At 33.1% G+C, this 15,192-nt stretch overlaps 1 protein-coding gene across 1 annotated transcript; it reads left to right on the forward strand.

Moving 5' to 3' along the window:
* The first annotated feature begins 2,730 nt into the window (after positions 1-2,730).
* LOC128209541 (temptin-like) lies at positions 2,731-7,736 on the forward strand. Its single transcript, XM_052913618.1, has 3 exons — positions 2,731-2,988; positions 5,629-5,803; positions 6,661-7,736. Exons 1-3 carry the CDS (start codon positions 2,767-2,769, stop codon positions 6,732-6,734), a joined length of 471 nt encoding a protein of 156 aa, XP_052769578.1. The 5' UTR covers positions 2,731-2,766; the 3' UTR covers positions 6,735-7,736.
* Positions 7,737-15,192: the final 7,456 nt, after the last annotated feature.

The following is a 15,192-nucleotide window of genomic DNA, read 5'->3' on the forward strand; positions in this document are numbered from 1 at the left end:
GAGTCACAAATCTTTACATGAATATTAACCAACATAAAGTTGTGCATCTGTTTATTCAGTGTGTGTATACCACGTGACAAATTGCGTCATAAATGCTACGTCGGAAGGCAATATTTTGATTTGAAAAAAAGACTTTGAACAAAGATAACTTCACTAAATCTTCACCATTTTAAATGAAACACAACGCAGTCTATGCCGCTTACGGAGCCCCGCCTTCGGTTTTTACCAGAAGTTGATTGCGAGTTAAGTTTCTTAAAACACTTCGACAAACTGTCGGAGCACTGTCAAAACATTATTTTGGAAACAGGTTTGGCGAAGTGTTTGATGAAACTAATGATCTCATCAAATTTCGGAAATAAAACAAATGAGGGGCTCTTTAAGCGGCATAGACTGCCCTTTGTTTCATTTAAAATTGTGTTGTAAATGAAGTTGTCTTTGATTTAAGTCTTCATTTTAAGCAAAATGCTGCCTTCCGACGTAGCATATATGACGAAATTTATCACGTGGTATACACACACTGTTAGTGTGCTGCCCAATAAGTGCAGAGTTATAGCCCTTGACATTGCGAAAATATGACATAGAGAGCATGCAGTCTTAAGTCGCGTATATCTCCAAAGGAATGACAGCCAGAGTCATGCAACTTTTAAACATGAATGTTAACCAGTATGTGAAGTTATGCATCTGAGGTTTTGTTTGTGACTGTGCCCAATATAGCTATGGCATTTGAATTAATGCAAAATCGGTATAAATTAAGTGTTAAAGATGCACCCTTATTCCCAAAATAAGATGAATTTGCTGAATTGGTTGTATAATATAAAGAGCATATTAAAAGAAGAAATAAAAATGAGATTTGTATTTGAATATTGTCATAAATATATTTTATTTGTGCACTGAGTAGATGTCAATACGATTTGATAGCTCATTACACATTTAATTTCAATACGGGTTCATAACGTAGGCTTCAACTGCATCTAGACAGCGGCACCCTTAACTGTCAATCATATTGACTTCACGCATGCGCAAAGGACAGAGCGATATATATCTATGAAAAATAGACGACTTTACCAAATCATGTAAATCGACAAAATGCTCTCCACGAAAATAAATGTTTGTATTCACTGTCAACTCTGCTCTACATGGTATGGAGCTACAGTAAATAGGGTAAATCCTCGATTGTCATTGGCCCGAAAATATGTGCCAAAACCATGTCCCTTTAAATAAGACCTTCGTTAAATCTAAGGCTACAATGCTTGGCACTGTATATTTCATTTTTTAAGCTGCACTCTCACAGATTGGACGTTTTGACAACATTTTGATTTTTGGCGTGGAACGACCCAATATGTTGGAAAATGCATGTAAACCAGTCATTTTAGACTGCTGACAAAAATTAGATCGCAGATATTTAAATTGAAGTTTAAAAATGATGTTTTATGCATTCTTGTTAGTAACGGTTTAAGCCATAAAACAAATTTTGGAACGGAAATATATAAATTTGCGATCCGATCTTTTATCAGCAATCTTTATCACTGGTATGGAGATATTTATGCAAAAAAAATTCTCATTCGAAGACAAAAGATAAAAAAAAGTTGTAGAACGGTATATCTGTTAGAGTGCAGCTTTAAAGCATTCTCATTCTAAAATAACGATTCTCTTTTCACAGGTATTAAGGAGCTTCCTGACGGCAAATTGTCTCCTTCAATTACAGGGAAATATTGCAGCCATGTAAAGAACATATAAAGTGCTGAAAACAATAACATTAATAAAGAGCGCCTTAGAAGCAAAGTGGCAATCGTAACAACTCGGCCATCTCCGGCAAGCTTCGAGATAGACCAATTCGTGTTGGATACTGGCCGAGGTGTTCCGATTGGCAAAGTGGGGTTTGAAAGGGAAATTTTGTGCGGTAAGGTAAAACATTATATTTTTCCTGGTGTGTTTAAGTACACAAGGAAAAAAAGAAATAAACATTGAAAACAAACTCTAGCTCTTTGTTGTTTTTGTCGGATAAAAAGACGATTCGTGGTTTAAAAAAAATATCAATCATTATTTACTATCAATTAGCAGTACTTAAAGTGAGACTCTTATTCAAAATAAATACATACACATGTATAACAAACATAAATTTTGAGTGGTAAATATGTACTAAATAATGCATTTATGGAAAAAAAATACTGATAATAAGACTGTAACCGTGTATTTGATAGCTGAAAACGCATTTTTTTTAAATGATTGGTGAGTGCTAAAAGTTTTACTGCGATCTACTATCGTCTCATAAGGTAGAAATACCGTGTTTTCTGCACCTTTCTTTTAAATTAATCTCGGTATCCTTCTTAGAAACATTATTTTTGACATTAATTCATCTTTTTTTGGTATATTTACAAAAATGTATAAATTGTGGTAAATCTTATTGGGGAGTAAGAGTGCATCTTTAATATATGCGATGCATGTATTTTGCTTACTTCATATATACCTTATTTAAAATCACGTTGTAGCGATTATTTATCATATTTATATAGACGATTCTTGGAACGGCTATTAAATCAATACAAAAAAACACACACATCATTGTTTCTCTTTAAAAAGAGATTCGTGACAATTAGCTACGTCAGTAAATTGATTGTCATGTTGTTTTTTTGTAGTTTGCAAAAATGATTAATTACCTTATTTAATTGTCAGATATGGTTATTCAAGCGTATATAATTCATTTTCTCACAAAACAATACACCGATATATAACCACGATTCCATTAGCAGTTAAACCATAATTAAAATGGAGACGTACGTTGCATTTCATTTGTGTTGGCTTCTGTTTTCAATGTTGATACAAAATGGCTTTGCCCATCCAAATTTCACGCAATTCATTCCACACGGACAGCATGTGCCGGACCCATGTACAGCTGGTCAATTTTGGCAAAGTGTTGGACATACCTCACATGAGAAAATAATTATGAGCGCGAACGATAAAGCAAAGTCATGGAACCCTTTTGGTGCGGTATGTTTTGAGTTTTTTCTTTTTATATACTCAATAAGGATATTTAAGTTTATTATATACTTATCATGAATCTTTTTATATACTCAATAAGGATATTTAAGTTTATTATATACTCATCATGAATCTTTTTATATACTCAATAAGGATATTTAAGTTTATTATATACTCATCATGAATCCACATGCAATACATATCGCAAAATAGGGTCGTATTCAACCCTTGTGACGTCACGTAACAAGTATCGTTGCGCGATGTTAAAATGACGTCTTTAAGCAAAATAGTGTGTCGTTAAAATGACATTGATTATGAAAACATGTGGCTTTTAAGTGATCTAACCAGTAATGTATATAATAAAAGGGTAATTAGTACTGCGTTTTGATTCGGAATGTCGTATTTGACTCGCGTGGAATTTTGCCGATTTTGATTTTACTCGGCTATCGCCTCGTGAGATCCGAATCTGGAAAAATCCACTCGAGTGGAATACAACCTCCCGGATCAAAATGCAGTACTATTAACCCTATTATATTTTAATCAAAGTAAATATTCATAAATAAAATGAAAAAATAAACTGAAAAAAATAATGTTTCAATAAAGTTTTTCAAACCATGTAAGACTTACATATTAAGCATGCGCTATATTTTATATTTTATATTTATATATAAAGAAATGGGTCATTAACATTTAATTCGAGCCAACAAGGACTTTGAGCCAAGCGAGTTCGAGCCAACGGCGGTCGTCAGTATATACGATAAATATATCTCGTATATAATTATTATTATTTAGTCATTTTTTGTATTATTGTTTTTATTTTATTTTATTTTTAGTATTATTTTTTTAAGGGTGGGGGGTGGGTCCGCTTGTGAAAGAACATGTTAATGTCTTAAATGGCTTTCAATTTATGACAAACATGTATGTGTACTGCAATACACACGTCAAAGATCCCGACAAAATAACTTTCATACTAATTCAGTTTATACTTTTCAACCGATGAATAGAAATTTTATTTTATATATTAAACAAATAAGATTTTCGTTTGCTAGATTTTGCTTTTCAAACCATAATTCAAATATGAAGCTTGGTATATATATATATATATATATATATATATATATATATATATATATATATATATATATATATATATATATATATATATATATATATACTGCACATTATATATTTTGTCTGAATTAAAATTTGACAGTGATTGATTGTGAATATTATGCATTCTTTCCTTTTGATAATATAAAATGAGTTATACTCTTTAAAGCTGCATTCTCACAGACTGATATATTTGAAGTTTTTTTTCGAATCGGCTAACTTTGGCATCGCTACCTTCAATTTGAGTCATTTACAACAGATCACAATTATTTTGAAAACTGCCGAAAAAAATATTTTTGTTATAGCGTAAGTATGAAATTCTGTGATCAGACTTTTTTCAGCAATCTTATATCACAGGTTTTCAGACATTAACGCACAAATTGGCTCATCCCAAGACAACAAAAAAAGTTGTTTAAACGGTCAATCTGTGAGAGTGCAGCTTTAATGTCTGAAAATGATATTACAATTATTAAGTTAACAACCTATGTATACCATCTGTTGAACATGTTAAATATGTAAATCTTATGTTGCAACTACAATACTATCTTTGTTTGTAGATTTTGTTTAATTTATATGGCGGTGGACTTTCTTTACTTGAATAAACTGAATTGAATTGAAACAGATGAGCTAAAATCAAAACAAAGTCCCAGTTTATCATATGGGCAAAACAATATAGGTTGTATAACTATTTTTATCACAACATTTCAAGTTACGCAATACAAGTGTGTGTGTGTGTGTGTACGTGCGTGCGTGCGTGCGTGCGTGTGTGTGTGTGTATACCACGTGATAACTTACGTCATAAATGCTATGTCGGAAGGCAATATTTTGCTTTGAATGAAGACTTTAAGCAAAGATAACTTACTATTTATATACTGTACCGTTATAAGGTTAAAAAGGCGAACGCAAGCAGGTTGAACTAGTAATGTATGTAGGAAAAATACAAGAAAAACACTGCGTTGATTGATAGTGGGCATTTATTCAAAATGCCATAAAATCAAAGTCAAAAAGAATAAGTTGATGAGTGTTACGTTATGTTTCCCATAATACAATTCCTATGTGGGTAAACCGCCGAAAGGCATAATTCACCATTTTAAATGGAACATAGCGCAGTCTCCGCCGCTTACAGAGCCCCACATTCGGTCTTTTAACAGAGTTTGATTTCTGAAAACACGTTGACAAACCTTTACAAAAGCGCCGTCTGATGTAGCACTGTCAAAACAATAATTTGGAAACATGTTTATCGAAGTGAATCTAGTCACCTAATCAAACTCCGGTCATGAAACGACGTCAATCGGAACACCTCTGCCAGTATCCAACAGGATTTCTCGAAGCTTGCCGGAGATGGCCGAGTTGTTACAATTGAAAACGACGTACCAACTAGCCTTCCGACGTAGCCGATATATGACGTCGTTTATCACATGGTATACACACACTGAATACACTCTTTACAAACAAACCCAGCAATATCTGAAAAGGCACCAATTGCAATATATTTCGGCTGATAAGTTTATCACAAGAATGCACGTTTTCGTATTTCAGGACTTCAAAAAGGAAAAAGAAAATGGAACTACACTAGAACATATTTGGGCTAATCTGTGCTGGATAGACTCGGACGGAGACGGACGCACAAACGGCGTAGAGCTCGAAGACCCAACTTGCACGTGGACATATGCTTCGGCAAACCCCGGGAATGCCTCAAAACTTACACATCCAGGTAAACATGACCATATAAGATTCAAATGTTTAGATTTTGATTGTGTCAAAGAGACCATGAGATCAGGTTGTATTAGCATTATTTTATGCATTCTTGTATTTAACCAATGCAAACCCTGAAAACATCTCTCTATTGATCCTTGCGCCTTTCAACAGGATTTGATTAATTGTTTGTCTACTGGGTTAGTATTCAATGTTTGTCTTATTAGATATATTAACGATGTAGCTAATCGGATTTCTTTTTTTAATAACTGAACAATAGGGTGAATAAAGTCAATGATGTATTGACCATTAGATTGGTTTATAATGAACATTGAATACCACAACTGGTCTTGATCAAGCTATTATGAAAACAACCGGAACACCTTAGTTATTTGCCATCAAAATCAACCTCGGATGTCAGCCAGTAGAAGTAGTTCTTGAAAATTAATGTTAAGAACATAAAAAGTGTAGTGTTTTAACGTAATATTTGTATTACCAATTTAAAATTATTCCCCATTGAACTGTATTATTGCATAAAAAATTAAGATTCCAAAGAATAATACTGCTAAATTGAAGTAACTAGGTGATCAACTAACAGTATTTAAATGTAAATAATTCCGACGTTGTAAATCGTCTATGTACTTCCGAGGTTGTTTTCGTTGAAAAAATGGCCGAAGAGTTCCGAATGGTAAGACATATCGGAGTTCTCAGGGACCCGCAGCAGACAACACTTACAAATAATTGGGTCAAGCCGTAGCAACAGTGATATATGCAAACTTCTTAAAAGAAATAGACGTATTTATGTCTTTTATAAGTCATAATAATCAAAATTTGTGCAAATGATTATTTATTTATTTATATTTTTTATTTCAACAGGAATTCCGGAGGTGAAAGATGGGACTGGATGGAAACTGTCTCCTGCTACAAAAGAAAAATATTGCCCTGCATAAATTACGCATGGGACAGTGAAAAAACTCTTGTGGATTTTTAAATTGCCTTTGGGGCGAACAGTTTTAAGATAATTTAATAAATGATATTTTATCATTTTGAGTTAATACCACTTTACTGTTCAAAACCTATTGCTCCTACAAAATAATATTGGAAATAACAAATGAGTTAAAACTTAAAATTGCATTTTTTTTTAGATATATTTATTAAAATATATATGATTTTGCATCAACCAATAGGGTGCCCTTCAAATGCACTTTTTTTAAAAAGAAATCTGTCGTTACTATCGGTGTTCACTATCGGAGAAAATCTTACCGCTTTCCTTAACCTGTGCATCACAATAACAAAGGCTTTGTCTGCTCTAGTGCCAACGTTCTAAGTTTTTTTAAAGCTTCACAGCTAAATCGTTTTTACAACTTTTTAATTTTTTGTTTTGAAAGAGCAAATTTTTGCGTAAATATATGCAAACCAATGATAAAATACTGCTGACAAAAGATCAGATCGCAGATTTTCATATTTCCGTTCGAAAAATAATAACGGTTTAAGAAAAAATTCATGAAATATCAATTTTTGAACTTAACTTTAAATATCTGCGATCTAATATTTTGTCAGCAGTCTTATATAACTCGTTACCATGCATTTTCGCAAAAAATGGCTCGTTCCAAGACAAAAAATAAAAAGTTGCCAATACGTTCAATCTGTGAGACTGCAGCTTTATGCTATGTTTTATTCTTTTGATTTCAGTTAATATTTTCTATGGTTTAAATATATTTGCTTTGAATCTACTCTTGTTTTATTATTAATAAAGATGAATGCGGACATGGGTTTGTATTAACATTATTTTCTTTATGGAATGAATTCATGATTTAAGACTTGTTACATGATAGCTTTTTCATCTAAGGGTTATCTGCCCTAATGAGTTAAATATCAAGGCACTGCCGAAATGCTTATCAGTTCTTGTTTAGAGATCATAAAAACATGTCGCAATAAATAGTTAGAGCACATTCAGTGTAGTTCTTATGTTTATATGTATTCCTTAATAACATAACAAGACTGTGTCATATTTCTCTGTTTCACTTGCTACTCTTTTGGTTTTAATTTTTGGTAGAGAGAAGCCGCATATATACTGCTGATTAGTTGTATTCCATGGCTATCGTCCTTCGGTGGTAGACTCCTAGCTTTTTTTGGATGGGAGGGATTCTTCGGACATTCATCATTTTGTGTCAGGGTTAAGTTAATTTGGTTTCATGATGATACTAATTATATTAATATATATCGAACTTAACGTGAATTAAGATGGATGAATAAAAACGTTAATCTGGGGTGGTATTTACTACGCAATTTAGGGCAATCTAATGGTCATATATCATTGACTCCATTCACTGTAGAAGTTCGTTATTTATATCACGCTATCCGATTAGCTACATCATTCTTTAATCCAATTAAGATCAATACTGAATCCCACCCAGAGGTTGTGTTCATTTATTAATTAAATATACGGTTCAAACATCAGAGGAGTCTGTCATGATTAAGTTGTCTTCGACAAAGGCAAGAATGCATTACATTTAAGTAGCATTTACACGTCATTATTTGCGGAAGATAGGAACAGTAGAAGGAAAAGCATAAGATCAGCCATTGTTAATCAATGGCGATGTAATAATTCAAAAACACAGCTTATTATTCCAATTCAACTTCAATGATAAGGTGAATCATAAACAGTAAACAATCTCAGTTTTTACCTCCTTGGGGGCCTTAGCGTTAACCAAAAAAAAAATCGAACTTGGTCTGATTTTGACCGGCCCTCGCTGTCCATTCGAAACTCCTCGGCCAGTTTTATCGAAAACAAACTTGGATGTATGCCGGTACATCAGTAGAAGTAGTTCGTACATTTTTGAATCATATCATTTATTAAATGTAGTGTTCTAACTTGTATGTATTGATCTAAGTTTAAATTGATTGCCCGTGAAGTAAATTATTGAAAACATTATAAAGATCCCCAATAGTTAAATAAATCACAATAGCTTTATCAGGTGACTTAATTGAGTGTTGAATTCAATGTGCTAGACAATTATGTAACCGCAAACCGCGATAATAGATTATATTTTTCTGACGTAAACATCGACAGATCATTTATAAACATTATTTCCTTTTTTAGTTTTTGTTAACAAGCGTTAATTTGATTAGTCTTATACGAGATAGATATATTTATTTCCGCCTTTTGAAGAAGATTTATTACAAAGATGGCTCTAATTATGAAACAGTACACAAAAAAAACATGCAAAAGTGATTCACATATATCACTGGATTAAAGCATATGAATCACTGGATTAAAGCATGGTAATAGGTATTGAATAAAAAAAAGCTATATAATGTACATACACATACAAAAAAAAAAAAACAGTTTAAATATGCTATTTACATGATCATAATTATGCTATAGCTCAGTTAATATCAATACAAATCTTTGCGAAATGAAACACAAGACTTTTTATAACTTTCTGTTGACAGACCTTCTGTTCAGAGAAATATACTAAACATAAGAAGCGATGTTAATGTATGATAATTTCCCTTAATGCCGCTTTACTTGTAAAACGAACATGGTTTGGTGGTAAGGGTAAGAGATTCAAAAAACGATAACTTTTTTGCGATAATGTTTTTGTCTTTGGTTCAAATACTGTTAAAGGCCACACATTAAACATTTGTGTTATTTTACACGATTTGTTTGTGTGTTTTTATTTAAACACGATATTCAAATATTTCTATATTATCAATATTATAAACATACAACGGAGGAAATAATCCATGAGAGGACCATAGTTGTTGATATGGTATCATACACAAGGTCGAAACCCTTCAGGTCGGCTGAGTAGTTAGAGATTACTATTTCTTACGCAAATTCGGAGCCCTTCAGGTCGGATGAGTAATTAGAGATAACTATTTTTTACGCAAGGTCGGAACCCTTCAGGTCGGTTGAGTAATTAGAGATTACTATTTTACGTAAGGTCGGAACACTTTGGTTGAGTAATTAGAGATTAACATTCTTACGAAGACCGTAACCCTTTCAGGTCGGAAAAGTAATTAAATATTTATATGATTTACGCAAGGTCGAAACCCTTCAGGTCGGTTGATCGGTTGAGTATTTATTAATAACTATTTCTTACGCAAGGTCAGAACCCTTCAGGTCGGTTAAATAATTAGAGAATACTATTTCTTACGCAAGGTCAGACCCCTTCAGGTCGGTTAAATAATTAGAGAATACTATTTCTTACGCAAGGTCAGACCCCTTCAGGTCGGTTAAATAATTAGAGAATACTATTTCTTACGCAAGGTCAGAGCCCTTCAGGTCTGTTAAGTAACTGGAGATTTCAGTTTGGTACGAAAGGTTGGAACCCTTCAGGTCGGTTGAGTATTTAGAAATTACTATTTCCTACGCAATATCAGAACCCTGCAGGTCGGATAAGAAATTAGAGATAACGGTTTCTTTCGCAAGGTTGGAACTCTTCGGGTCGGTTAAGTAATTAGAGATAACTGTTTTTACGCATGGTTGGAACGGCCCTTCAGGTCGGTTGAATAGCTCAAGATTACTATTTCTTACGCACAGCCTGAAGCCTTCAGGTCGGTTAAGTAATTAGAGATAACTATTCCTTACGTAAGGTCGGAACCCTTCAGGTCGGTTGAGTAATTAGAAATAACTTTTTCTTACGCAAGGTCGGAACCCTTTAGGTCGCTTGTGTCATTAGACAAAAATATGGCTTACGCAACTTATATTATTATCTAAAATTTTACGAACTACTTCAGTACCGGCATATATCCGAGGTTGTTTGGGATGGAAAATGGCCGAGGAGTTCGTAATGTCAATACTCATGTCGTTTGGGCTCTTCGAGGTCAAAAAGAACTGATGACCCTCGAAATCGTACATGTTAAACAAATGTATAAACTGGTTCCAATTGAATCATCCTTTATACCAGTAAACGGTTGCACATGATATAGTACGTCCTAAAAGACTTCTACATGACAGTATCGAAAACAATCATATCTTTTAGAAAAAAAAATCTGTTTTGTTGTGTCATTCGGAAGTTTTTGTTCCGTGAGCTATGGAAAACATACAGTGAGACTGTGGTATTCGACCAAAGGGATGTAATGCAGTTCATATCTCCTACTGTTGTAGGCTTGAGTTGAGTTTCTTGGTTAAAATATAATTCACCATTTTTCTCAAGTGAAGCATAGCGCCGCAAGACATCATAAATGTACCAGATTCCTAAGTTTTAACCTATCGTCAAAAACATATTCATCAAACAAAGCACAACAACCTTATAGTATGCCCACAAAGTATCAGAATACCAGGTCTGAACCTTTATTTAAGATTTAAAAGGAAGAACACGTACGTCCTAAAAAGGGTTTTCAGGTAAAATGAATGTTGAATCAATTAATAACTTTTAAAGGTTTTCGCAATAAGTTGATTCTCAAAATTTGATTTTTTTTTCTTTTTATAAAGTATGACAGTATGATTTGTTAATTTAATTTAATTTTCAAAAACAATCCTAATGAAAAATTATATTATATATATGCTGTTTCAGGTTTTTAGGGACAATAATAGTGTGCGTTTTTCATTTTAGTCCAAAACAGTTAAATAATAAAATCTGCAGTCCAATTTGTTTAAGTTCGCTATATATATCTGCGCCACATGGATTGGGGGAAAACCCCGTCTTGGTCGGATGAGTTTACGCACGTAAATTTTTTGAGCGAAGAATAACAATGATTGCATGTATTTATTATCGGAATTGATAATGTAAAATTCGGTTGTGAGGTAGATTTTGTAGGGTACTGTAGTTTATATAAGTTTTACATTTTCCTCGAGGAAATTACAAGTATCGGGTTATGTACTGATTTGGGAAATCATTCGATAAGCAAGTGGGGTACGGAGAGGATCGTGTCATTGTACACTAGTAGCGTGTTTTATTGATTACAAAAAATGATATACAAATAGATGATTGTTTCTGTGTTATTAACGCATATTTATTTTTCAGTTTGGTATTGTTTGTGTTACCAACGTACGAATGGGAGTTTATTCGTGTAGAGGGCTGTGAGTGGCATTGATTCCGGACATTACTACAATGCAGAAGCATTCATCACTGTGTATAGGAACATTGAGCCATTCACCATGTTATGGCTATTCAGGGAATCAGTGCCTGTGTGAATGTTATTGAATTGTCAGAATATACAAAATAAAATACCCCGCTTGTTGGCACAACTATATTGTGTTCCTTTGTTTGTCTTTACTTAAGGTTAAGATAATAAATATTTTATGTTTGGCATAAAATGAAATGAAATAGAAAACATAAAAAAATCTTATATACACGGTGGAGAACCCACGTGACTTATTTGGTAAAGTGCACGGCAACAAATGTCAACAAGTCTCGATTCAGGTAAGGTTTTTAAAGATAACTTTCTTAATATTTGGTGAATTTTTGTGAAATAAAGACCATAAACCCCGCATTTAAGAGCTCTATCCACGGTAATAAAGAACTTTCTCTAATATTCTAAAGTTTTCCTGAAAATCTTGACCAACTGATTTCTTAGAGTTGAAATCTAAGGCAAAGTACACGGCTTTTGACAAATCTATCGCTTTACTTCATGTTAGCCGTAAATAATTCATACACAAATCTTATTTTAAGCAAATTTTATGTATTTTAAAGTTTTCAGCGTGTATTGTTTAACTTCTAGTTATTTCAAAGGTAAAATTGAACTAAAACCAAATTGATAAAGTACACGGACATTTTAGGTTTGATAAAGTACACGGTCATTTTAGTTTATGTTTGAAAGTAGAGTGCGGTTTACAATTTCATCGTTATATAAGCATTTTCTATTCGTGAAGTCAGAATGTATAGTGTTTAGTTTTAGTTGTATCAATAAATTTTGCATTACAACGCACACCTAAATAACTAAATATTTAGCAATCATATTTAATGAGGAGTTGAAAGATAGTCTATGGGATAATTTAAGAGAAAGTCTGCCATTATAAGTTCGATTACTTTTAAATATGCAGATCAATACAGAATCATACATACATTTCTTCAAAAATCAGATAGTTTTACTTATAAATTATAATCTGGACTGACGGCGAATAAAACATCTCTGTAGTTAGCGGCCCGTTTGTGGTGATTATAAATAACATGAATGTTCCTATTTTGATGTGATATAAAAAATAAAATAGGCACATCACAATTAGTTTATATATATTTCCACATTTAAAGCATATTGTTCATACCTTTCAGGTAACGCTGAATCTTTTATTTGGTTCAGTCTGAACACATAGTATCTGATATCAGTAAAACTGCGGTCGTTCGAACAATACAGACAGGAACTCATTGTAAAGATGGAGGCTCGGAGTTAGAAGGGAAACAGCAAGGAGGAATGAGAGCACACTATATTACCAACTTACAGGCTAGGACTAAGACTTGAACATCTAGATAAGAGCTGAGCATGGAACATTAGAATGTTCTAGACTAAAGGCTGAAATGTGATTACAAAATAATTGTGTTTCAAAGCTTGCTGAATTATTTAATATACATGCAGTTAAGAGTTTATAGGACATCAATGGGAAAATGACAACAATGCATCTCTAAACCTTGTGAAAATGTTGTATGCTCAATCCGTTTTCATACTGATTTTAGACAGCAATTTTTTCAGTACTGTAAGACAAACGAACATTTTGAAAGAGCACCATTTGATAACAGTACGTTTTGCTAATTATCTTAATAAAATGTTAAACTCATCAAAACGTTATTTTAACTCGGCAACATACTAGAATGCACTTCTAACTAGACCATTGTGATCTTTCAATGTGTTCTGATTAGGTGTGTTTCGCCTTAACGTGACTGCTGAGTCCAGATTTGAACTTGAATTCTGAGCGACACTGTAGACATTTGTGACGTGTCATTCCCCTGTGTCTAGTAGAAACCTGGTCACTGAGATTGGTCGTGTCACCCAATTTGAACACACACATATCACAGGTTAGCTTCAATCGGCCGCTTTCGCGTCTTTCGTGTATCTTCAAGTCTTGCAAGAGCAGTTTTGCCACAATATTTGCAAACGTGCAACTTTGTCTCGCCGTGATTGCTGCACCTATAAAAAAGACATGTACTGTCACAAGTTAGCGAGAAATGCTGGCAATGTCAGTTATTGAATATAATTTATAAAAAAACACTATATTACTGCCACGCAATGAGAGTTTGATCGTGTAATCAGTATCATAAATCACAACAACCCTGTCCACTGAAACACGGACCACATTATTATGTGAAAAACGCAACTCCTTAAAAAAGTTGAAACACAGTCAGACGACGGCAAATCTTAACCTCTACACGAGGGGAGTCATAATAAAAGTATAACTTTAGTATATTCTTATTTCTCTGCGGAAAAATAAAGCTAAAAACTAACCTGTGTCTGTGTAAACACTTTCCCGCAAAAACGATGGCAAATGACCAAAATGCCTTCTATCGTGGTCTACTAGGTGTTTTTTTATTATTTTGAAATGCCATTCCGCATTCTTTGCATAAAGTCGGAGTCTTCATATTCTGAAATGAAACAAATGCCACAAAATCATAAGTCTATCAAATCAACTAGCAATCGAAGACATTAAAAGTACAAGAACACTTTTCTTTCTCAAAATTGACAAAATGAAGTTATTAAGCAGTTATGTGTTACTGTTTACCATGTATAATGAATACAAACACGTTTTACATATACGATACGAAAAAGAAGTGGAACACACTTTACATAAATTTCAAGCCCTTTATATGTCAATTGCGAATATATTGTTAAAATACGGGACTGAATTTTAGTGTGATAACACATGATTCCATGATTCATGAAAATGAGCCCATCATTTAGGCGACTCCGTCGGTCTAACAGTTAAAACGCGTTCATTCTTCCATTGCCACTCCATAACAATGCGTCTTTTCAAACATGGAGCAATGTTTAATAATGAATTTGAAGAATAGAAATAATAAATAAATCTATAATAACTCGTTTTAGCACCAGTCAGTGAAATAATGAGTATATACACTGAAGGTTGTAAACGACCGTGTACTTTATCAAACCTAAAATGTCCGTGTACTTTATCAATTTGGTTTTAGTTCATTTTCGCCTTTGAAATAACTATAAGAAGTTAAACAATACACGCTGAAAACTTTAAAATACATAAAATTTGCTTAAAATAAGATTTGTGTATGAATCATTTACGGCTAACATGAAGTAAAGCGATAGATTTGTCAAAAGCCGTGTACTTTGCCTTAGATTTCAACTCTGAGAAATCAGTTGGTCAAGATTTTCAGGAAAAATTTAGAATATTAGAGAAAGTTCTTTATTACCGTTGATAGAGCTCTTAAATGCGGGGTTTATGGTCTTTATTTTACAAACAATCTCCAAATATTAAGAAAGTTATCTTTAAAAACCTTA

This window comes from Mya arenaria, chromosome 2 (genome assembly GCF_026914265.1).
Source record: "Mya arenaria isolate MELC-2E11 chromosome 2, ASM2691426v1".
Classification (NCBI taxonomy): Eukaryota; Metazoa; Mollusca; class Bivalvia; order Myida; family Myidae; genus Mya; species Mya arenaria.